This window comes from Coturnix japonica, chromosome 4 (genome assembly GCF_001577835.2).
Source record: "Coturnix japonica isolate 7356 chromosome 4, Coturnix japonica 2.1, whole genome shotgun sequence".
NCBI lineage: Eukaryota > Metazoa > Chordata > Aves > Galliformes > Phasianidae > Coturnix > Coturnix japonica.
In genome coordinates, this window is record NC_029519.1 from 71267771 (window position 1) to 71292711 (window position 24941).

The following is a 24941-nucleotide window of genomic DNA, read 5'->3' on the forward strand; positions in this document are numbered from 1 at the left end:
CCTTGAGCATTCAACACAGGTAACTGTATATAGACTTGTCTTCATCAAACATAAAATGTGCATTGATCTGAGAAAAAAGAGTGGCCGTAGGGAACAGCAGGTTCCAAAATGTCAGGGCAGTGAACGAAAACAAGGACTGGAGCTATCCATTGAAAAACTGTCTACGTGCCTTCATCAAAGAAAAGGCTGTGGATCGAGTTTTCCATTATTTGGGAATTGTTCATTGCACGTTAACTGTATTGATTACAATAATTATCTCTAATAGGTAAATACCACCTCTGGATCTGAATTTTTATTTCAGAACACTTCACAGCTACTTACGGTCCTTCTAGTTAAAAATAACAAAATAATGCAATTTATTTTAGTTCTATTGACAGAGATTTGTGACCTCAAAAGTGAGTTTATATTAGGCAGAGCAGCAGCATTACCTAATCATAAAAGATAGTTGAGAGAATTATAGTTGCATGGAAGTTTAACATCCATTTTTGCTTTGCCAGAATAACACAGAGGTCTATGAGGTGGTTTCCTTCCTGGAGCAATTTAATCTGTTAATGATGCCTCACTAATGTACTTTATTTCAGTGTCTGATCCCCACCTAGTGGCTTACAGATCATGCTGGTGTCTGGTTTACCTGTACTTATGTGTACCACAGATTCAGTCTCAGTGACACAACCAAGCACAAACCTGATGTCAAATGGAAGTGCTGCCATCTCAGAAAGAGTGGTCAGGCACTGGAATGGGCTGCCCAGGCTGGTGATGGTGTGTCACCATCCCCAGAGGTGTTCAAGAAACATGATGAAACATAGATGTAGCACTGTGGGATGTGGGTTAGTGGGTATTGCAGTGATGGGTCCATGGTTGGATGAGATGATCTTAGTGGCCTTTTCCAATCTTGAATGACTCTATGATTCTATGATATTTTCCTTAAATACTGAAGTTTTAATTTGTGATTGTTTTTGTATTGGGCAGGTTTCCCAATAGGATGAACAAAGAAAAGAAAATCAAAGACTTGGAGAAATGGAGGCCCTGAAAAATATTTAATTGCATAATAAATTAAAATGAAGAAGTTATGGTATTCTTGATAATCTTATATGTGTGGAAGGAGCTGTTCTTCACTCTGCTTTGACTGAAATATTGACACATTCCCTGGCAGAAGCTGATCTATGTGGTTTTTTCTCACAAGCTGGCTTTTAATACAGGTATACTACAGTGATATTCAAGCAAACATTTTACCAGAAAATAAACACAGACTAGTCACTTTTTACACAAGTTTCTATATAAAATGCTGTGTAAAGACACTCCTCTGCCTTTCAGCTGCACTTCATCGATAGGGAGTCAGTGATTCAAAGCCAGCTGGACATAATTGCACTCTGCTCAGAGCCTTTGCAGGAAAAATCAGAACATAGGCAGGACATGGTAGATGCCTCAGCTTAGGAAAGTCTCAGTAGATTTAATCTTGGAGGGTTTATTACATGGTGCTCAATGGAACATCAGATTTGACTGTGATGAAATTCTCTTATTAAAAAAGTCTCTTTTTAAATAGTATTGAATTGGTCTCAATGGCATTCACTGCAGAGCTCAGAAGTTAACAAACTGTCCCCCTGTAGGCACCTCTGAAACACAGCAATGGCAACTGTGAGACCTCCCTTGGGTAAGACTGCTCTCCAGCCTATGGTCACGTGCCTGAGTGATTATATAGGCTAACTTTCTGCTGTTGCTTATAGTCTGTATAAAGTAGGACTTACAGCTATAGTGGAGATACACCAAAGAAAGGGAGAAAAATAATAAATAAATAAATAAATAAATAGGTTTGAAAGCAGATGTTTGGGACAGACCAGACTAAACATTGAAATGAAACTGGTCTGAGAGAACCAAGAGGTGAGAGCTTCATGAAAGGAGTGTGAAAGAAGGTGAGATGAGGCCATAGTGTAGGGAAAAGGTAGAAAAGACTTTGAGAGAGAATGAGGGCAGGAACCAATCGCAGTGTGACAGAAGAGCACAACAAGCAACACCAGAGAGAGGCAGAGGTTACAGTGATGTGATCAGGGGGTGACTGCAAGAAACCACTCCAAGTCCAAGGAGCTGAAATTGCTCAGCTGGAACACAGGTGTTCTCATACTCAACCTCAGTGGTGGTGAACCTAATTCAGATTCTGTGTTGCTTTACCTGATACAGGTTTTGCAATAAAAGTTCCTAGGTATGTTATGGCTGTATTTGCCGCAGAATAAATGTAACTACTATGCGAAGAAACGCCTAGAAGGCATCAGGCAATGGTCTGTGTTTGCCATCTAGTGGTACAAAGCCAAAATTTGCATTCTGATCCATGATTGCGAACAGGGCAGATGAAAGCTGTGTTCTGTCGGACCCCTGTAGGAGTATATTTAGTTATCTTTCAACTGAGAGAATGAAGTTCAAAGAAATTAGCAGCTACTAAGAGAAACTGTACAGGGAATTTAAAGCACTATGGCAACAGAACATAGGTAACTTAAAACTAAGCTACAAGACTACATTTTTCTCTTTCAAAGCATTTGAAGGATGTATGAATAAAGAAGAAATAACTTTATTTTACAGTTATGTCATAGAGTAATTACAAGAGAGATGCACTAATAGAAATATATTTCATCAGAAGAAGTTACTTACAGCATGCTATCTAACCTACGTGTTAGTTATTTGGATTTCATGCCATATAGTTAGAGAAAAATAAAAACAATTAAACATTGATTTTTTCACCAACATTCAGAATAATTCCCATAACACAACAAGGCAGGAAAAATTTTCATGTTTTATTATACAAATGCATCTAGGAATTAAAAGTTGGGGTTTTCAGACTGTCTGTGACTCAGGGACATCAGTTGGTTCAGCAGTCCTTGGGACTTTCCCTCAGAAGCTGAGCAGTTGTTATTTCCTTTTTTAAACAGCTTTCAAAGGTCACAGTGAATGAAAGTAGAGCAATACAGACTATTCCAAGGACAAAAAGCTGATGACCAAGACAAAGATTAATGAGATTAAATTGACTATATACAGTTAACACTAATATGATTTTGAAAAGTCTAAATGATAACACTACATATGTAACAAAATGCATGGATAAAAAGTAAAAAACAATATTACAAGGTATTAGCTATGGTCCCTTCTTTCAGAAATATTTATTGGATCTTCTATTCACTGAGCAGCTGTTGCTATGCTCACTCATTCTTCCACTCTTTCATTTGTTATTTGTTTAATTAATTATACAATCAATTGTTCACTGAGGGACCGTGTATGATCTATGTCTTGCAATTGACTTCAAAGAGTGAGGCAGCTGAATGCATCCGATAGAAAATAGAAAAAGGCATCGCAAGGTTCACAACAATTATCCAAGGTTCAAAGCCAAAAACAATTTCTTCCAGCCCATTGTCATATTCTGGGCGGCACCCAAATGCCGGTGGTATCCAAAGCTGCAAGGGAAGAAGGCAATGCCATATTAATTATAACTGATGAGGAACCAGCCCATAATGACTGTGCTCCCATAGGCCTGCAGTTTACTTTTGGAAATCTTTGAGCCCTCCCTGTTACCAGGGCACAACAACAGCAGAGATTTCAGCTTTCACTGCTGATAGTGTTTTTATGTTTTCTTTATGGTGACTAAAAAAAGTCAGACTCCATGTTTAGATAAACTCTATTCCCCAAAGGCATATCCACTTATTCTTCCAGAAGAACTAAAATTTACTTGCTACAGACTATGGAACCATGTAATTTTAACATACTTATCAGGCTAGAAGGGTTAGGAAGCTTTTGGGTATTAACTTGTGATTTATGTTCAAAATGCCTTACCGAAAGATTGCAGAGGAATAAAAATGCAGCTATGTTCTTAAGAATTCTCCTCTTGTTGTCAACCACTGAACTCCTGCTGCAGAGGGAGAACTCAGAGGCAAAATGTATGCCCGAACCATCTCCCTGACTTGTCCCTTCATGGTCACCACTGCTTCCATCGCGTTCTCTGGCACAGATGCTGCCACGGAACAAGCACGGTAACTCCCCAGCATCCTGGGCAGCGTGGCCATTGTAAATCTCCTTGTACGATGGTGTAAGTGTCAAAGTGCTCCCTCGAGACACTGTCACTATTCGAAGGGTTTTAACATCATCATTCACCTTTTCCTGCTCACGATGTATGGATTCGATGATAAAGAGGTTCTGAATGTATTTCTCAATGATGACCAGGATGGAATAGGGCAGGTTATACCAGGTGTATTTGGGGTGAGCTTGAGCACAGATAATTGCTAGGATGGAGCCCCAGGAGAGGAGCCAGGACCCAGCAGCTGTGCCAACCAGCAGCTCTGCATCCAGTTTTCGAGCTGGATTTTTGGAGTTGTCCAATGACCTATCCTCCAGTCTGTAGATCAGCAGGGCAATGACTCCAGCTGTGCACATGAGAGCCAGTACAAAGATTGCATGGAGGTAAAACATTGTCAGTGCTAACTCGCTTTTGATTTTCGAGCGCCCAATCTGAATTAAATACACCACAACAATTGCTATTGTGCTAGTTAACACAATGAGTCCAAAAATCATCCCAACGGTTATGCCGTGGAATTTGAATGGAGTTTTGTGTTGCTGATGGTGTTCTACTTTGCGGCCGATGTTCTTCCATAGGACATAGAGCATTGTGGATGCTAGAATGTGGTATTCTATATTAAAGGGGTAAAGGTAATAGATTCCTTGAGAAAATATTGAACAGAGAGTTGTTGTTGTACAGTTGCATTGAGGTGCATGGTCATCTAAAACTAAAGGAAAGGGAGAGAGATCAGATGTGTGAACTATATAGAATTATTGCTTAAAGTGAATATATAAAACATAAATAAAACAGTAGAACATAGGGGTAAGATTTCAGTGAGACAACACATCATCCTGTGTATACATATCCATCACATAGCCTTCTAAAATGAGTTCAGGTTGTTTAAGTCATTAGCATAACAAAGCTTGCATAGCTCCCAAAGTGTGATCTCTAGCTGCTTAGCAATAATCACACCATGAACAAATGCTGCAGCAAAGTGCATCAGAGCCTTTGTAGAAATACCATTCTATTATACAAATATCCAAGATTCCTGGGGACTGAGTCCTCAGTAATTTGGCATAGGTGGCTTTTATAGAAGCCACCTGTGGGTCAGATGAACAGCATACACTTAATGAGAAAAGGGCTCCTCTCATTTTTATCAGTTACTTACACTAATAACTTTCTAGTAACCACAGCACTTCATTAACATTTTGTTTATGTGTAGGAAAAAGATAATCCACAGATACTTTCTTGTGATGCCCCAGTACAGTTTGAAGGTAAAATAACTATGAATCTATTATTCCTCAAGAGAATTATATGTTAAGATCCTTTTGTATGTTCTGGCAATTGTTTTTATTCTGGACCTCAACCAATGGGTAGATAAACTGACAGAAAACACAGCCTGAATTGCGTGTATGATCATGGTAATACATCAGTTTAATTACTATGTAAACAGACTGTATATCAGTTGACTTCTATCTGCCCATGAACAACTTTACAACAAGTACCCAGCACTACCCTGCAGAGATGTAGCATTTTGTGTGGGAGCAGGAATTCCAAAATGTACCAACCCTTCATCTTACCTATTGTTATGTTCCCAAAACCAAGTGTGATTAGTCTTTCCTTATGTTCATTCAGCTGATGCTTTGATTCTGTTAACACTCCGTTTGTCCACAAGAGTAAATTTGTGAACACAGAGTGGATAACCCCAAACCTACAAAACAAGGTAATTATTGAAGGAATCTATACAACATATTTCTCTCTCTCCATATATGTATATGTACTTATATAAAATAAAATGGATTAATAGTACTACATGCGGTGCCATTTAGTTAGTGCAGGAAAAAAAATAAACAGTAAATGGTTTCTCCAAATATGTTCCACGGTGGAGCACAATGAATGTTAGACCTTCAAATTAGCACAGAAACACAATGAATTAATATATTAAAGCACAGATGGGATGCTTTTATGCTCTCTTTTGTGATGTAGTTTTATTTTCTGGGCTGGACAAGTTAATGACAGTGAATTAACATTCAGACCAATGTCAATTGTTCTGCAAGTTGCATTGCTGTGGTGCTTCTCCATACTCACTGCGGCCGACCTTTCTTCTAAGAGACACCATTGCTTTGTCTAACTTTTAGTCCATGCATTTTTGTCTCCTGGAAAGAGCTGAAAACAACAGAGGGCTTTATCCCATTCAGGTTACTGGTACAGTGAGGCTAGGTCACCAAGTGATTTTAAGAATCCTGGTCTTAGACAAGCCATGTCATGGCTTGATGAAAAAAGAATGGCATCAGAGAAAGAAATGGGTTAATGATTCTTAACCTTCTAGTCGAATCGGTATAATACTTGTTCATAACTGCCGAGAATTTCCCTATTTTCCTTTCATTCACTCTTCTGCCAAGCATTATTCTCTTGCACCCAAGACTCATGATGGTTCTTCATCAAGAACATGATGTTTCTTCCTCTAACAAACATATATGAATTTGGGCATGTCTCTCATGATAACCATATACTTATTCTGTGTCTATTGTATATTATGAAACATACTTAAAAGAAGAAAAACATAATTCAGACTATTATATTCCAACTTGGGTGAACAGTGTTACTCTTTATTTACAATAACACAATTAAAAGGAAAATCAAGCTCTGTGAGTTTTCAGTGTCACTCATACTGTAAAACAGTAGGTGTTGAAACACTGTGCAGATGTGCACTTATTGCATTCCAGATGAGGATCAGATCTACTTTACCTTTCAAGTGTTTTGAAAGACTGGATAATATCCTTTGCATGACACCAAAGAAAGTATACCTAAATGAATGAATAAAGAGAAATGTCATTATACTAATAAATATGTATAGAACTCAAAAAAGGAAGGCATATCTGAAGACAGAAACCTTGATGATTAAATCCACTGATGACTCATACCACTGTGGCTCTGTATCCACACCTGTGAAATCACTCCTGATCCTTTGCAACATTCAGCCATAACCTTGCATGAAGAACCTAGGATTTCAAGCCAGTGGATCGAGAGTAGAAAGTTTCAAATGATTCACCAAAGCATACCATACTTCCATATCTGAAGAAGCTTTAATTTTAATGACAAAGGAAATAAAATAGACAATGTTTTGGTGCTGTGGGGCATGCTGATGTTTGAATAATTTACTAAACACATGAAATTCTATGAAGGGAAAGTGGCAAGCAAGAGGGCAGACTTGGCTGATGAAGCAAACAATGGATGTTCAGAAAGTAAGAGAAGGTTGTTCTATCAGTCTGGGAGATGACTGCATTAGGAGGAAAAAATATAGTTGCATTTAAGAGTAGTGTAGAAAGATCAAGATGGAGAACAAAAGAGAGAGCATGGTACTGAGTTAGTCACTTATAGTCCTTCTTTCCCCTTTACTTGCTATCTCTGTGGTGGGAAAATGAAAACCTCAGGATGTTGCTAATACAAAACCTGCTTTAAATCTGACAGGGGCAAGATTAATGAAATTGATATACCTCAGCGATGTTAGTGTGAAAGTGGGATTCCTATTTACTTAGAAAAGCTCCTAGCATACTGAACTTGACTAGTAGGAGAGAAAAAGATCCAAAGTGTTTGTCTTGGAGACCTATTTGGTGTGGTGTTTCAGAAATGGATTGAAAAGTGCAAAGAACTTTGGTTCTTCTGCAGCAGCTACAGTGATTGGAAATATGTTTTCTCAATAATGTAGGGTACCTCCACAGCTGGTGCTGCCTGTGACATTCAGTAACTGATTTCTGAAAAAGATGTGATTGTGCAGTACTCTCTGGCTCCTACGAGAAGTCCAGGGCACAGAAGAAACTACTGGATGTTTGGAATGGATTTTGCTCAAATCCAAGAATCAAGCCACCTACTCATCCAATTAAGCACACAAGGAAGTATAACTGTTGCAAAACTCCAGATGTAAAGACTACAAGATGCCGTGGAAGTTCAGACTGAAATGAATGATTATCATCTTAGCCTTATCTCAGCCATAGGATAGACATGGTAAAATCTAACAGCAGATGTGAAAACATTCTTCAGAACTAAAATAAAAAAGAAGCTTAGTTCAAACACCGAAGTCAAGCAAATGGAAGAAAAATAGGACTATGAAAATAAGTAAGGTAAAGAAATTACAGGAAATCTAGTTTTTGCTCCCAGAGCACATGTTATATCAAAGGAACAAAGGGCTCTGTCTGTGAAAGAGCTTAATGCAAAGGCTGCCTTGGAACAGTGGAAACCAGAGGCAGGTCGGTGCTAGCTCATTGTTTGCACAGTGGCAGGTTGTATTTGTTCATTTACTGGCAAGTAATAGGATGTCTCATTAGAGTAAAACACAACAGCATCCAATACATGTTCTGTAGAAAATGAATCCCTAGACTTTCAGATGACAAGTAATTAGGAATCCTCTCTGGTGTAATTTCAGCATGCATTTCAAGGACATGAGATTTTTCTTAAATAAGAGGTATGTGGTAAATTATGCATTTTACCTTTTCTTTGAGTGCTCATACTAACATCCAAGATTTCACTATTTTAATCTAAGCAAATGATAAAATCAGCAATGTGAGTGATGTAATATTAAATCAAACAAAATTATTGTTCTCTTTTTTTCAGCTCCATCTATTCCACACTTTAGTTCACAGTAGCTGGAATCACCATTAAGTAGAGGTTACTGGATGCAATAAAGAATGCTGCAGGCAGATCAGTAGGAAAAAAAAAAAAAAAAAAAGGCTCAATTTCTTAGGTTTGTTTCTCAGAAGTAAAGCAAAGAAATTGTTAGACACTGGTGGCCCTGCCTATAACAGGGCACTGGAGCCTGACAATCCTTGAGGTTCCTTCCAACCCAAGCCATTCTGTGATTCTATGGAGAGTGAATAGTACAAGAAAGTAAACTTTTGACTACTTCCATCACATCTGAATATTGCTTTCAGATAAAAAGATAGAGATCTACTGCTTAAATTTCAATGTTTCTTTTCTGTTACAGAAAAGAGTAGAATGTAGGTGGTTTGATGGCTCATTTACATGCATCCACAATCCCTAGAAAAAGCATTCTTTTCTTTCCTGTTCTCATTCTCATCAGTGTGTTACTTAATTATCTTGAAAAGAGCATCAGATCACCTGGCTGCCACTGATCATTGTTCTTTAGTGGTTCTTCCTGTCTTTTTTTACTGCAAATATGCTCATAGAGGACTAAAGGAATTCCAATTTCAGATTGTCCTGACAAGAAAGAGGATAAAAGTCTCAGTCTTCACCTAAATCATCTTATTGTCAAGCTGCTCTTTTCTGACACAAAGTTCCAAAAGCTTTATAAATGACAAACTGAATAGTATGTAACTTCAACTACAATGGAAGGTTTTTGTTTATTTCTTTTTTGAACCCATAGGAGCAGTTACAGAAGTGTCAAGATGCCTAGTCTGAATTTGCACATAAAAATGATATACATGCATTAAAACTGAGTCCTCAAGATTACCTTGTTAAGTAGTTAGAAATTAGCTTAAAATCCACTGACAAGGGGAAAAAAATATATGCATTTTTAGTAAGAAATACATCTATAATATAAAATTGCAGCTGGTGACTTTTACCTGTAAGATGGTGTGCGCTGCATGCGTAACGGGAAAGATGCCTTCAGTTGGAGACAAACAGTTTGAAAAATCAATATAGTATCCAATTTTAAAGGAGTCCAGAATTAAAGTAATCACTGCAAATAATGTAATTCCACCTGCAAATGAAAAGATATTAGAAAATGTTGTTGTATGTAGTCTAGAGACAATCTGTACCTCATGCTAAAACCTTGAGAACGCTATTCCTATTCTTGTTTAGGGAAATAAAAGTGGATTTATGTTCATGAGGACAACTGACTTAGAGAGATAAGTAAGATTACTGAAAGCCTATGCCCAGTACATCACTATAGCGTACTACCATACACACCTAGTCCATCCAGCGATAGACCTGAAGACACTCAGCTCCTTGTAGATGGCTCTCAAGTCCTTGTAAGATCAGCCTCTCAAAAGGTATCACTGAAGTGGCCATCTAGTGCATGAATTAATGCTCTACACAGTCACAAAGCAAACTATACAAGGCAGGGGGACTGAACAATAATGTTACAGTCTCCGTGCCCAAGAGCTCTACAACAGGCAGTAACACAATCACTTGGTATGCCATCCCCATTGTTTGGAGGTTACACTTCATGTCAGAGACCAAAACTGCAACAAGCTGCGTAGTTTGGTTTCCCAGAAAGGAGCCAAAGACAAAAACTTCAGTATCATAAATTAATCCTAATTATTGGTATACATCACTATTAGAAATGATGAAGATGGTTCCACTAATTTTATATTTGTAAGCTGAAGAAATATGATATAATTTCTATTGGGCACCATACTAAGAAAATTTGACTGCTTTTTGAACATTCATTGAAATTTCTTTGCTTTAGAAGATGAAGAATAGGATTTTCAGTATTGCAAAGTGTTGGCTTAATTCTTTCTATTAACCATTAAAAAGCAGGAAACTATGACAATGCAGTTGTGAAAATATCTCTCTAAAAATAGAGCTTGGGTTTAAATAAAGGACAATTTAATGCAAGTAAGAAAAAAATGCGAGCTGAAGTCTGCCAAGAGCTGGGTAAAGTGGCTGGCCACCTATGCTTTAAACAAGATGTGCTGCTGGAGAACATAATGAAATAAAGCCATTTGTGAAGCTGATCAATTTTCTCTTTGAGTTCCTTGTTTCAGCAGGCTGAACTTCTAAATAGTGACCACACAGCTTTTCATTACAGAAGAGCGTCCTCAGGTGAATAAAATTGGGAATAACTAAAGGAAAGGAGCCCATCTATACGAGGCTTCATCAGTTTCCCTGGGATTATTTGGGTCAGTACAACTGGACTTCGTTAAAGACAAAGAAGTCATAGGAGCTTACATCACAGTAAGTCTGCAAAAGTGGTTGGTCTACCATGCAAGCTGGAAGGGAACTGCTTTAGTTCACAAAGTTCACATTTAGGTGAAAAAGGCTCCAGGGAACTTTTCTGTAACCAATTCTTGTCACTGGCCATTTCTCCTTCTAGCTTTGTTAAGTGCATGCTAGGACTTGGCTAAAAGAGGGCTTTGTTAAGTCATTCTCTTCCCATATTTGCCATAGCCACCTAACACCACTTTTACCAAAACAATAATCACTGTTTGAAGGAAAAACGAAAATACACTGAGCTGGAGTTTACACGCTAGACTAACTGATTCACACACATTTTCTCCAGTGATGAAAGCAAGATGTTCTTCAAAAACAGCTGATAAAGCTAATCAAGAATTGCCTTGAAAAAGAAAGGAAAGTTGTTTTCTGTGGAAAGACTTGGTGAAAATGTGTCCATTCCCCTCGTTTTTGGACTTGTCTGCCAGATAAAAGATTTCTGTGACAAAACCATTGATACATGAAAGGACAAGAGGGATCTTGGCAGAGGAACTGCCACCATAGCTTAGCTAAGTTTTCTTTTACCATTACAGGATAAAAGAGTTTTATTTACTTGATGTAACTACAAGAAACTCTTAAGAATAGGAAAGTGTAGGACTTTCCCTAAGGACAAATTTATTGAATTGCAGCATAGACATCCAAGAAAAGCTGTGGAAGCCGCCACAGCTAAGAACATATTACAAAGAGCAATGCTGTGCTGGTAAAAGAAATGGATAAGGTAACCAAGTAGTGCATTCCAGGATCTTATTTCTCAATGTCTGTAACTCCTTATATCCTGTAGGACAAATGAAATGCTGTGAATTCTGTGCCAACAGAAGAAAGGGCAGGGGGTACTGCTGTACTCACCCATGTTAAGTAGTATTTATTCCATGCATAGGAGGAGAAAGTTTTTCTCTCTAAGAAAAGCATAGCTTGGTCCAAAATAGGATCAAATTAAACCTTGCAATAACGAACTTTGGCAGCTTTTAAGTCACAAAAGGTAATAAATGAACGAAAAAAAAAGAGCCTGAGAGCTGAATATCATTTTGGAAAAGAGTGAATAGGCAAAAGAAGCAGTTGGCACATAAGTCCATACATTCAAGAAAGAGTCTATATTGTTATACATTACAAAACAATAATAATTAAAATAAAATCCCCTATATATATATATGTATGTATATATATATATATATATTGTATAACTTGTGCCCTTACAAAAGGCACCTGAACTGCAAGTAAGGGCCATTACAACCCTCCACTGTCCATGTGGATTTGTATATTTTTCCTACAAGGTAATGCTAGCTTTAGATTATATACTTTACCTGTTAAACTATACACTGGTCTGGACAAGTATCTCATCCTCTTCTGACTCCAAGTTATTCTAAAGTTTGATGGTTGAATTTGGTGATCTTGAAGATCCAGCCTACAAATGGGAGCCTGGGGCAGCCCGACCCATTGGTTAGCAGCCCTGTTCATGGTGCAGTGGTAGAAGTTTCAAGATCTTTAAGGTCCCTTCCAACCTAAGCCATTTTATGATTCTACAAAACAATTCTAAGGCATCACTGAACAGATGCAAATGGGAATATCTGGAATACATGAGTAGAGAGAGCCCTTGAGGATATTTCTGACTGGTGCTAATAAAAGGACTATTTCATTGCCTGGAAAAGGTGATACATCCTGTGGGAATGTTGCACGTAAAAACTTCTTCCTCCAAAATCTGTACTTTATTTCTTATGTGCTGCCAAAACAGCCTGATACATTGGGGGAAGAGAAAAAAAAGGCTCTATATCTTTCAGTACTGTAGGTGGAACGTTGGAAAGTGTTTAGAGAGTTTTCCCACACAATCCCTCAACACGGATCCTTATGCCCGTATTTAATTAGTGCTCGTTTTGTGTGCACGGATCCCCAGCACCTGGATGCACCCTGATAGAGATGCATAGGGGATTGGTGCAATACAGAGCTGGATGATGGCACACACGTCCTGTGCCCGGTGCCACCTGTGTGCCACATACTTACACTTCAGCCAGCGGGCTCCAGCATGAGTGTCCTTGTCCCGGATCAGCCTCCTCTGCGTGCAGCTCCTGCACAGGTACCACAGCATCCACAGCAGCTGAACGAGCATCAGCGTGATGAGGTAGGAAAGCAGGTGGCTCTTGCTGATACCCACGGCGTGCACAGCCCAGGCGAAGGTGAGCAGCAGCCCGGCCAGGAACAGATTGATGCCATACTGGCTGCTGAGGATCTCGGCGTTTTTCTGCGGGTAGCTGCCTCCCGCGGAGGACGAACAGCCGCTTTTCTCCATCTCCCAGTCGCTCGCTGCGGGCAGCCGGCTCCGCTTCCCCGGGCAGCCCCGAAGCAGCCTCAGGCCCGGCCCACAGCGGCACCGGGGGCGGAGCGGGGCCGCCGGCTCTCGCCGTGCCTTTCGCCGCCGCGGGGCCGCATCATGCCCCGGGGTCGGCCAATAGCTGGGGCCGGCAATAGGACTAGAGGAGAAAACGTTCCGTGACCTATGGCCAGAAGACAAGGATGCACGTAAACCTCCAAATCCAGAGCACCAGTTGATTGCCTATGGGGGCTGACAAGAATTCATCCCGGCGTAGAACATGAAATATTGCAGATGGTACAGCACACATTCTCTTAACCCTATAGCTATTCACGTAGCCATAGCTTGGAGGCCAAATACGAAGATAAACTGGTCCTAATTCTGACCAGGCATGTCTCACATTTTTACCCTAACATTGCTGGTAGCATAAACAAACATCTAAAGTACTGCTGTTTGTTTTACGGTTTCTTGTTTTACCCTCTGCAATCTATGCCTCACATGAAATTAAACCACATACTCAACTACTTACACAATTGGAAGGAATGAGAAGATGGCATCTATTTTACTCCCACTGGCAAAACTTACGACTTTAAGCTTCTCTTCTGAAGCCAAAGAACAAAAGTAACGAAGGACATTTCTGGTAACAGATGAACACTTCCATCACCTCCAGCACAGAACTACATTCGTCCTTCTCTGAAGCTTATAGAACTGCTATGTTCTACTTGGTATCTTACACAAACATTACATCTAAAGCAAAGGAAGGAAGGTGCTTTCATTTTGCAGAGCTTCTACGTGTAACTGTCTGGGCTATTTTATTTCCATTCCTTTTAAGGGGATTCTAGAGCATCCCATTTTATCTGTGAATGAAAGCTCTTTGACACTGGCACATATTCTCAAATGAAATCAGTGGAAATGGAGAAAAAAATATATATATACAGATATATACTTATATATAGTGTGTTTTGAAGCCAGCAAATATATTCAAGCTTTAGTGCAAGTAAGGCTTCTGGGAACCTAATAACTGTTCTCAGGAAACCATTAAGATATCGCTTTCTGATCTCTTGCCCTGAGTTCTTGATTTGGTAAAAGGAAAATAAGCGAGATTTTGTCAGGTTGTTAAGGATTTAATATTCTTACCAGATTCACCACTACTTGCTTTTGAGCATAGAAGGATACGAGTATTGCATTTGATACTCAAAATGGTTACCAGAGGACTTTGCAAGACTTTTGTGCAGTAAGCTTCTCTCTCTACCTGGGATTTGCAGAAAGTCAGTAAGTAAATACCTCTAACCAAGTCATACAAACTGGTATTAGACAATCAATTAGCCCAGCTGAGAGGTCATGAAAGACAAACACAGGCAAAATGATGGGTTGACAAACCCAAGAACGGTGGAATTTGATGGTTAAACAATTACATACTAACCAATAATTGATCACTTTTATACAAAGTTTATTAAGATGTCCAGAAGAATACATTTGAAACAGACATGTAGCAAATATTAATTCAAGAGGACAAAGCAACTTAAAGCACCCAGAGCATTCACATAGTTGATAAATAAAAATACAATGACTTTGACCATCCCTGAGCAACAGTGCGTTTAGATATCACAAAGAACAAAGTAACTCAAAGGACACATGTGTGCAGACATAAAACTGTTGGAATTTGTTAAAAGATGAATATTTGAAGATCTTTTCAGAACAACTATTTTTGATTTTTTTTTTCTTAATTATTTTTATATATTTTTAAAAATCAAGCTGTTTACAAGCTACCTAGCAATAGTGCTGGATGCATTTTGGTTTGCTTCGACTTATCCTTTACTTTGCACCCTGACAGCAACGTTTTTTCTTCAATGAAACAGCAGTAACTTCAGACACCTACATTTTTCATTACTAAACATTTCACATATGGTGTTTTCAGCAATGATGTGAATCTGAAAGTCAGAATAACAAACATGGTCTCTTCTAACTGTCCAAAATTCAAGCCACAAAGAGTAAAGCATGTTTCATTACCCAGCTTTTACATATTTCTATCATCCATGAAAAGTATTTAACACAATGACATATATAAAATGGTCTGAAAACTAGATGGTGCCCAGATACTTAAGTATCACAGCGAAGCTAAACAAACTGACAGTGTTATTGTATTTACCCAGCTGTATGTGAGTAATGGCTTTTAATTTGATACTGACTTCTATTGCTGAGGAAGGAAAAATGGCAATTTTATTAACAGGCACTTTAAAGAATAAAAAGTGACTTTTTGAATAAAAACATCCAGAATACTAAAACATAGTGCATACATCAAAATAGTTTTCTTTGTGCTCTTTATTTCTTGCACAATGTTCCTATTGTTCACTGTATTGCTGGTTACTCACAGGTTGATAACCAACCTTTGGCTGTAGACAAATGATGTCAATATGAGTGTAATCCATTTATTTCACTGTTGGCACTGTCGGACTATCAATGATGTAAATTTCAACCAGCTTTCTAGACTTTTACCCAGATCCATATCTTTCTTTCAAATACTTACATATTTGAAGTCAAGTGGTTAGATCAATGAAATATTTCCTTCATTATAACACACATAACATTATAAATTTAGTGGATCAATAAATGCCTCCTCGGTTGTCATCTATGTGCAAGTTTATAAGCTCAAAGAGATTCCAAATATTAGTATTTTAGCTATCAATTCAATTGTAAAAATAATATATTAAAAACCCATAATGCATAAATTTAAGCATCACTTATTTTTAAACCAGTCAACATGCTTCAAGCAGAAAGTTGGACTAAGTGACCTCTGGAGACCCCAGATGGGATTTAAGACTAAGTGAATGACTAATAAGTCACTTTTATAATGTAGTTACAAAGAAAGCATGAAATGCATTCATGTTACTAAGATAAAATCTATATTTCAGTTAGTTTTAAATCATCTGCCTTCTTGCAGACACTGTTTGAACCATGAGTTAATGTCAGTTTCATTTATAAAATCAGGTAGCTCAGTAATCAGAAGTCTGGAATGGAACTAAAGCAACATCCACTTTGTAGGATAATTGTTACTTGAATCTTCCACATGAAGCTGAAAGAAAAGAAAAAGCACATCAAATGCTTTTATATGTATATATAAATATACATCTAATGCTTTTATATTTGTATATATACACACACACAAACACTATAAGGCTGTATATACTTCACAAGTCGTATCCTGTGCTAATCTAATATTCATCAGTTGGATGACTTTACATCATCAATCAATAATATACTGTACAAAATAATTTACCTGGCTGCTCATAGAGAAAACCAGGATGTCTTCCTAAGATTTAGCTGTTCAGAATATCTTCAGTTCACTTATACTTCTTACTTTCTACCTCTGAGTATAAAGTAAAGCAATATGGTTGTCTTAGTTTATTAATATGAGCACAGCTCTAACAGCTCACAATACACTCTTTCCCCACCTCTGCATTGCTTAAATAGAACACGCAAATAAGAAAAGGGTATTCTTCCTTTAAAGATAACTGCATATTCTCAGGTAACTCCATTTGCCGTAAGATTTCAGCATTCTAAAACTGTATATAAAATATAAAGAAAGAATCCTCAAATGGTTTGTAAAAGAAATCAACTCATGCAACAAGAAAAACATTTCTATGCACTTAAATAATTCAATACTTTACCTGTAAGACTTATCCTAGGAGTGACACAAGCATCACAACACCCATAAACTGAATGAACAACACCACAGGTGTGATAAATGACCAGACTGGCCATAAGGCAACGTTAAAACTGGGAATAAAAGAAGAAAGCTTTAGTTCAGCTGTCACGCTGTGGAAAAACCAGGCATAGAAGTAAATCATAGCACAAGAAGAAATGAAATTCAAACAACTTAACCCAAGGAATACTTATTTCTTTACAACTTCAGAGTTTAAATAAATAAATAAAGGGGAAAAAAAGGCAAAAAGAGCACTTATAAAACTGATAGTTTAGCGTACTGCTTATTGGCTGACATCTCATCCTGTAACCACTTAGACCCATCAAGATGCACAGAAATTATGAAAGTAAAAGTTATGAGAAATATTCTTGATTTTTCAATGGGCAAGCACAGTATCTGAGGAAAATAAAACCTTAATTTATACTTATAGCCAAATATATTTGAGAATGAATTATAAGAAAGAGATAGCAAGAAAATTTACTTTACAAATTGTTTACAATTTGTTACAATTAGGATCTTACTAATCCTAAGCTATTTCTTTAATCAGAAAAGACCCAGTATATCTAAAGTTAAGCTTTTTAATAACAGCTTCAGCTGCTATAAATCTTGAGTCATCGATGAATGCTGAAAACAGAAGAAATCATGCAATACTATCTCCAATACCAATTCAGTGGTATTCAATTCTCCAATATCCAATTCAGGGGAATTAGAGAAATGATACTGCTGATAAAATGAGCCCATTAATACTGTTTGAACTGCCCAGGTTTAGCAGAAGTCTGTATACACTTTTCAACTTACCAAACTGCTGCTGCAATAAAAGTGGCAGTTGTGACAGGTATCAGTACAGGATACTGCACATCGTAGTCCTCAATTCCACGATACCACTCAAGGTATATAATGCAGTAAAAGGCAATGGATAAACATGCAGCCAATAAACAACTGCCAGAGGCAAACCACCAACTGCAGTAGAAGGGAAAAACATGTTAAGTACAGTAACGTCTCAGTTCATGTATTACTCTTCATTCTATTCCACAAACAGAACAGACAATACCTGTTTAATTTACACATTAGCCTAAAACTCCTGAACTATTTTTCTCAAATTACTTTTACAAAACACTTGCACAGCTACTAGAGTTTAAGTTCACAATACATCACTCCTGTTCAAAAAGGTCTAAACGAGGTCCAGGACTGAACGAGCGTGGCCACCTGGAGCTGGTCTCCCAGGACTAAATCCAGGCAGCTTTTCTGCTGTAATCCCAAGGACAGAGACTGCAGCCTTTCTAGGCAGCCTGTTCCAGTGCACGATAAAGAAGCGTTTCCTGATGCTCAGATGGAACCTCTTTGTTTCGGTTTGGGGCATCACTGATAAGCGTTTGGCTCCATCTTCTTTGCACCCTGCCTTCAGGTATTTGTACGCATTGATGAGATTCCCCCCTCCTCGCTTTCTCCTCTCCAGTCTGAACAGACCCAGCTCTCTCTGTTCCTAATGTGGATCTTGTTTATCCAAGATTCAAAACGCAAAGTTTAGATGTAACAGCCTGAATGTAAGATGAAAACACAGCTTTTCTTCGTAAGAAATCTTTGTAAGGCATCTTACCTATCTGCTTGAATTGTTTCTTTAATAGATTTAAAAAAATCACAGTAATATGTCACAGCAATGGAAGCCAAAATCCAGAACGCAGAATGAACGTTCAGTCTGGGAGGGGGCTTCTTTTTCTTCTCTCCAGCTGTAGACTCTTCTGTAAACATGAACATAATGATACCATAGATTCTTCTGTAAACATGAACATAATGACACCACCAAAGCCTGTTATTAACTGCAGTGTCATTACAGAACCATAGATCTCATAGAGTTGGAAGGGACCTTCAAAAGTCACCGAGACCAACTCCCTTGCAATGAACAGGGACATGCAAAGCTAAGTTAGGCTGCCCATTTGGCTGAGCAATAGCAGTGGTACAGAGTTACCTGTTGAGATACAGGTGTATGTGATGTTTCATACTCTGCACTTATCCTTGTTAGTGGTTTGTATGCCTTCATCAGCCTCACACACACACTTAGCCCTGCACCCCACTAAAAGCAGCGCCACCAGCTGAGCTCAGACCTCTGCTGGGGGCACTTCAACATCGCCACAGTAGCACCTCCATCTAACAGCCAAGGATGAGAGGCAGAGCAGGGCTAGCAGGCCGTGAAACGAGGCTCCAGGCACCCCCGAACATCCTGAGCCCCACACCCAGTCCCATCCCGTCCGGGCAGCGCTACCGCCGCTTCACAGCCCCCATCCGCGCTCCTCCCGGTGGGGGCGGGCATGGCGCTCCGGGCACCACCCACCCGCCGTCCCACCGCCCCGGAGCAGCGGCTGCAGCAGCGGGGATGAAGGTTCTGTCCCTTGTCGCAAATGGCGCCTGAGCCTGGGGAGCTGCTGCCCGCCGCCCTCCATCTTGGGCCGCTCCGGCAGTGACGCGGCGGGGCGGGGAGGACGGAAGGGCGCTTTCCTCAGCGAGGAGTGCCGGTGTCATACAGCAGAAGTACTGCCATAAACAATGTGTACATTTAACAGATGTTAAGGTCCTGCAGCTGTACTGATGTTACAGATCCTGGGCTGTGCCTACAGGGGAATTACAAGCAGAGATGGAGTTGTTATCATCCCACTCGGTGCTTGTCATTCTGTACCTGGAGTCCAGTTCTGGTTCTCCAGTTCGATAAAGATGTGGGCAGACTGGAGGGGATCCAGAAGAGAGACATGAAGATGATTGAAGGGCTGGAATACCTGGCCATGGGGAAAGGCTGAAGGAGTTAGAGCTTTTCAGCCTGGAGAAGTAAAGGCTTAGGGGGAACATCATTACAGTATTTCAGTACTTAAAGAGTTGCTACACAGGGGATGGAGGCACTCCCTTCACAAAGGAGTAACGTAGGGAAAACAAGGGGTAATGGTACAAGCTGCACTGAGTGAGGCTTTGTCTTGATATAAGACTTTTTTTTTTTTTATAGTGATAACAATCAGTCTCCGAAGCAACCTCCCCAGGGACATGATACATTTCCCATCCCAGAGACTTTCAAGATGCAGATAATCAAGATGGATAATCTCATCTACGCTCCCTTTTCCCACAAAGGGTTGGACCTGATTATTTTCCTAAATGTCCTCTCATCTTTTTTATAAGGATTTCTAATGTTGAATGAAGCAAGAGTTCTGATCATTCTTTATTACTTTGCACCGACTTTTGAGTAAATTCAGTGCAAAAAAAAATGTATTTTTATGTATTTGCTTACTTCATTTACTGTAGAACATGCCTTACATCCACATCATGGACTTTAATGGCTACAGGGATTATGTTTTGTTTAGTTCAGTTGAATATTTTGAAGTTAACAGCTTGTAGGAGTCTCTGATCTCAACTTTCTTAGCAATGAAATAGAGGATTCTTTGTTTTACTTCCTTTGAATGAAATGATGACCTCAGCCTTCACTTTCATGCTGGTAACTCGAATAGGAAACAAAGGAAATCATGCACTCTCTTTGCTAAAGCTATTCATAGGAAATATCTTTGATTTAAACGTAGTAATTAAATAAACATGTATGCTTGAAAAGGTTAAGATCTGTTAGTGCTGTTAAACTGAAGACTCCTGTTTACCTACAGAGTAAGCATTGTGCAAAGAGCTGAAATAAGAGCTTCCCTTCCCTGACTCACTTTTGACCTTAACCTGGACCACTCATGTTCAGTGTTTGTAGAGCCGAGATGTTTTCTGTGATCTTTTCACAGGGCTTCTCTGATTCAGTCATTATTAATCTGCAAAAGGATAACAATCAGGAGCTGAACTGAGGCTGTTACAAAATCAACAACATAATCAACAAAGCATCCAAACTGTGGGTGTTGTCTTCATTACCTATCTAAGAAAGGCATTTTTAGTTGAAGGACAGTGGCTACAGTGTGGGTATATTCTTCATTCTGAGGAATAATTGTTCACTTAGGTGCAATGGGGAAAAAAAATATCACCAAAGGACTGAAAGCATGTGGTGTTACTACCGTAGTACCGTTAGTACTGTAATACAAACATGAAAAACAACCAGAGGTTAAAACTTAGTCTGACTTGAATGTTGTACAAACTATACAACTAAAGTTTAGTATTAAACATCAGTGCAGCCTTAGACTGACCCTCAAGGGAGGAAGCAGTAGATATAATAGTGTGATGCAAATAATGCACTACCATTGAGCATGCAAACGTTTGAACTTTTCAAAAGAAAAGAAGGCAGAAAAGATCAAGGCAGTTAAAAACAAGAAGTAGGTATCTAAGAGAAATGAAGAAGAATCAACCACATCATGTGATCTGATTTATCTAGTTAGCTTATTTTTCATCTTGAAAGCTGTCAAACACAAAAACGTGGCTGGTCCAGGACATCACTTTAGGACAGGACATCACTGTCTCTTTGATGAAAGACCATTTCAACACCTTCGATCAGCCTGTTTCAATATCTTAGGTAGCTTCAGTGTTAGACTCTTGCCTTTTGCTATAATCAGTATTAAGAATATATAATGAGACAACTGTGTTCATTCCAGCTTGAATCTTCAAATGTGTGGGGTTCTTTGTTTTTATTTTATTTTATTTTATTTTATTTTATTTTATTTTATTTTATTTTATTTTATTTTATTTTATTTTATTTTATTTTTTAAAGGCATGAGATAACTCTGGACAAACCATTCTCCTTGAAGCTGGTAAGTATATCTTCCTAGTCTGTCTTCTAAGTCATTTCTTGAATTTAGTTTCACTTAACTATGCTTACTTTCTTAGGGAGTACAATGGCTCTCAAAATGTTTTCCCAAGACTACAGTTTAAAGATACAAAGCATTTGGCAGCAGTGCTCCAGCTATAATTGTTCTTGACTACTCAGACCACAGTAGTGGTATATAATACCTCTCAGTTTGAGGATTTGATCTGGTTTTAAAAGCCTTCGGAAAAAATAAAAAAAAATAAAAAAAAGCAGGGGAATGGCAAAGAGGCAAAAGGAAATGACCAGATGTGAGAGGGTGGGAAAGGGAACCCTTGTGAATTACTGAAACTGACGTCCTCACTGAGGAAAATGCATCTGTAACACTATAACAAGTACTTCATCCTTACTACACTTGGGAACATCCTGAAGTATCATTTCTTGGAATAACCAAGATAGGTTTAATTTACATAGGAAAGACTATGTATCAGTTGGGGAATGAGTATTCAAGTTTATTGTTCATAGAACTTTTTAACCTATTAAGACTTAAAATAACTTACTCTAGGAGTATTACTTTATTTAGACTTGATACTTTATAGAGGTCAGCATTGTTTTTAAGGCTGCTGGTGGCACATTAACTGTTTTTCAGACCTCATCTAGTGCCCTCTCACTGCTAGAGACAGTGTTACAAAGTCGCTCAGGCAAATGGACATCACTGCTACAAGATTGCAAAGTACAGAAAAAAATTGTACCACCTACAGTATAGGAACATCTCATTGATGTACACAGCATAGAATTCAGCCCATGCTCTTTGCTTGTGGAAATTCTTCCAAGGAGTCCTGCAGAAGTAAACATGAAACAAAGTTCTTATAAATTTTATTCAGGTTCCTAAGGGAGTACTTTTGTTTGTTTCTTGTCCTTCACAGTCCATTACTACTTACTACATCTGCAAGATCAGTTTTTATACATACTTTGATTTGGTGACCTGATTGGACACTCGAGTTAGAGGGAACCAACAGAATGCTATACTGTCAAAGGGAGAAAGAAAGATGTTTGTTGGTATGAGAACTAAATTCAGCAGTATCTCAATTAGAAATTTTAGCTGGAATATGTTGTGCAATTCCCATTACTACTTTGACAAATCTACTTCATATTAACAGGTTTGTAAAAGTGTACAACTAAGACAGAGTTGATATCTTTTTCTTCTCATAGAGAACTTGCCCAGTGCTAACCCCTGAAGTCGTTCAGAGGTGAGTGAGATGTGTTGCAGCAAGATAGGAAGAAAGAGATTTGATGGTGTAGAATAGGGAAATTGTAGGAACAAAGAGTCCATAAAAATGTAATAAATAGTACAGTGGATAGATGGAAAAAAGAATCAATAAAAGCCTGTATGTATAAGAAATGTCTATAAATTCAGTGAAAGGTTTTACACTGGCAGTTGATTAAGTCCGAGGCAGAAATGCTGGTACAATATATTGACTTCAGTCAGTGAAGCATTTTGCTTTAAACATTAAAAAAACACCAAAACCAATAAAAGTCTGGGAGAAAATTCTTGCCCTGTCTCACTAAAAACATCAGCTTTTGTCATGCATGGGTACTGTATGGGTATAGTGCCAACAGCTGCACTAAAGGCCATCAGAAAGGCAGAAAATCAAGCACATAAAAGTGCACTTCATGCTTCCTATTTATAACTCAACGTCTGAATCTTAAGAGTTCATTACATGCCTACTGCAAATAACAGATCAAAGGAGTAAAATTCACATATCTTGAACCATCTACAATGCAGGCAAGCTTCTGGTGTTATTTGTCATTGTTTGACATCTAAATGAGATGTAGTGATTTCAGTGCTTTTATATGGATCAAGTGCCACATGCATTTTAGTGGAAAAAGGAGGCTGTTAGGCTAAAGTTCTGATATCCAGTACGAGAAAGATGTGTTAAAATAGAAAAGCAATAAATGAAGTGTTGAAGTTTAAGTGTAGATTTATTCTGATTTTTCAGGAGAGAGAAACCAGTACTGAAAGATGGAGCAATGAAATAGTCATTTAGAGAATAATTTATAATGGCATTCTGAGTTCTTGATAAAAGGTTTTTGTTATTGTTATTTGTTTTACTGGCTAAAAAAGAATATGAGATATTCTCTTCCCTTTGTTTTTACGCTGCCTTAGAGCAATATATCTCAGTAAAAGCATCTTCTTTTTACTAGAACAAATGCATGTGAGAGCTGAGATTGGTTTTGTAATCGGGCCTTGCTAAGGATTTCAGTGCTGTTTAGTAGTAATGCATTCTACCTGATTAGTGGGTAGGCACACAGAGACACAATTTCTGTTGTCCTGCTGCTTTCAAGACATTTCAGGAACTATAAAACAAATTCTGTACAAAGTGAATCATTTTGCTTCTGAGGTAATTTCAGAGGAGCATCAAGAGAAATTTCTGTTTCAAATCTCAAATCAGAAGATCAAAGTATACAGTCTGTTAGGAGAAATGGCTGTTCCACGTCATCTGGAATAAACTGGAGACAGAAATGAAACAAAATATGTTCTTCAGGTTGTTTCAGCCTGTGAGAATATAAAAGCATGAGAACACAGGTGCAAAAGGAATTATATCTCAACAGGTACAAAGAAAAGCAGTAGGTTACAGGTGCAAAAGGAGTTGTATCTCATCAAGTGCAAAGAACAGTTACCACTGAAACTTCCTCTGCTCCAAGTGAAATTTAGTATTAAATATAAAATAACACTTCCTGGAAAAGAACTAATGGGGAACACAATATGCTGCTTTTCTTGGCTGACGGAGCAGAAAAGAAACTTAGAGGGCTTATTCTTGTGGGTTTTTGGTTTTGTTTTTTCCTTGAAAGCTAAACCAGGAGAAGAAAGGGATAAATGTTAAATATATTGAGATATCTTGTGACCTGTGAACACAGCCCAATGTATGGAACTATATACTTTTTTTTTTTTGCTTATCTTGCACAAAAAGTTTAATACTTGCTCTCTCATTTCCTTAATAAGGGTGAGCATTACAGCTTTAAAAGTTTCCAAATGGAAAATGTATCGTGTGGTCATCAGTTATAAGCCTGTACTCATGTTGGGCTCCAACTGCATTGTACTGATGCAATCAGATTAGAGCACCAGGTGGGAGGATCTTTTTTCACAGGGAGAAAGGAGAATGAAATACTCTAATGCACCCGTATGGTGGAGTGCTGAGTACAACAAACAAGTAGACATCCTTTGAAGCTTTCTTCTTTTCAGCAATTAAAA

General features: G+C 38.4%; 2 protein-coding genes across 2 annotated transcripts; both read right to left on the reverse strand.

Moving 5' to 3' along the window:
- Positions 1 to 2538: 2538 nt before the first annotated feature.
- On the reverse strand, positions 2539 to 13324 carry OTOP1 (otopetrin 1). The gene is made up of 6 exons (XM_015862535.2): positions 12980 to 13324; positions 9613 to 9749; positions 6782 to 6840; positions 5614 to 5744; positions 3814 to 4760; positions 2539 to 3437 (listed from the first exon to the last, which is right to left on the reverse strand). Exons 1-6 carry the CDS (start codon positions 13263 to 13265, stop codon positions 3267 to 3269), a joined length of 1731 nt encoding a protein of 576 aa, XP_015718021.1. The 5' UTR covers positions 13266 to 13324; the 3' UTR covers positions 2539 to 3266.
- Positions 13325 to 14715: 1391 nt separating this feature from the next.
- On the reverse strand, positions 14716 to 19467 carry TMEM128 (transmembrane protein 128). Its single transcript, XM_015862927.2, has 5 exons — positions 19319 to 19467; positions 18587 to 18728; positions 17788 to 17949; positions 16955 to 17063; positions 14716 to 16359 (listed from the first exon to the last, which is right to left on the reverse strand). Exons 1-4 carry the CDS (start codon positions 19425 to 19427, stop codon positions 16964 to 16966), a joined length of 513 nt encoding a protein of 170 aa, XP_015718413.1. The 5' UTR covers positions 19428 to 19467; the 3' UTR covers positions 14716 to 16359; positions 16955 to 16963.
- Between the last annotated feature and the right edge of the window lie 5474 nt (positions 19468 to 24941).

What these genes read in the sequence shown, in the direction of transcription:
- OTOP1 (XM_015862535.2), bottom strand. Translation starts at nt 13,265, where the DNA reads ATGGAGAAAAGCGGCTGTTCGTCCTCCGCGGGAGGCAGCTACCCGCAG. An exon ending in TGGAGCCCGCTGGCTGAAGT is followed by an intron (nt 9,750 to 12,979) that starts GTAAGTATGTGG and finishes TTTCATTTGCAG; the next exon opens with GTGGAATTACATTATTTGCA. An exon ending in TATTCCTCTGCAATCTTTCG is followed by an intron (nt 3,438 to 3,813) that starts GTAAGGCATTTT and finishes CTTCCCTTGCAG; the next exon opens with CTTTGGATACCACCGGCATT.
- TMEM128 (XM_015862927.2), bottom strand. Translation starts at nt 19,427, where the DNA reads ATGGAGGGCGGCGGGCAGCAGCTCCCCAGGCTCAGGCGCCATTTGCGA. An exon ending in CCGGGGCGGTGGGACGGCGG is followed by an intron (nt 18,729 to 19,318) that starts GTGGGTGGTGCC and finishes TCATGTTTACAG; the next exon opens with AAGAGTCTACAGCTGGAGAG. An exon ending in GAAACAATTCAAGCAGATAG is followed by an intron (nt 17,950 to 18,586) that starts GTAAGATGCCTT and finishes CTTCTACTGCAG; the next exon opens with TTGGTGGTTTGCCTCTGGCA.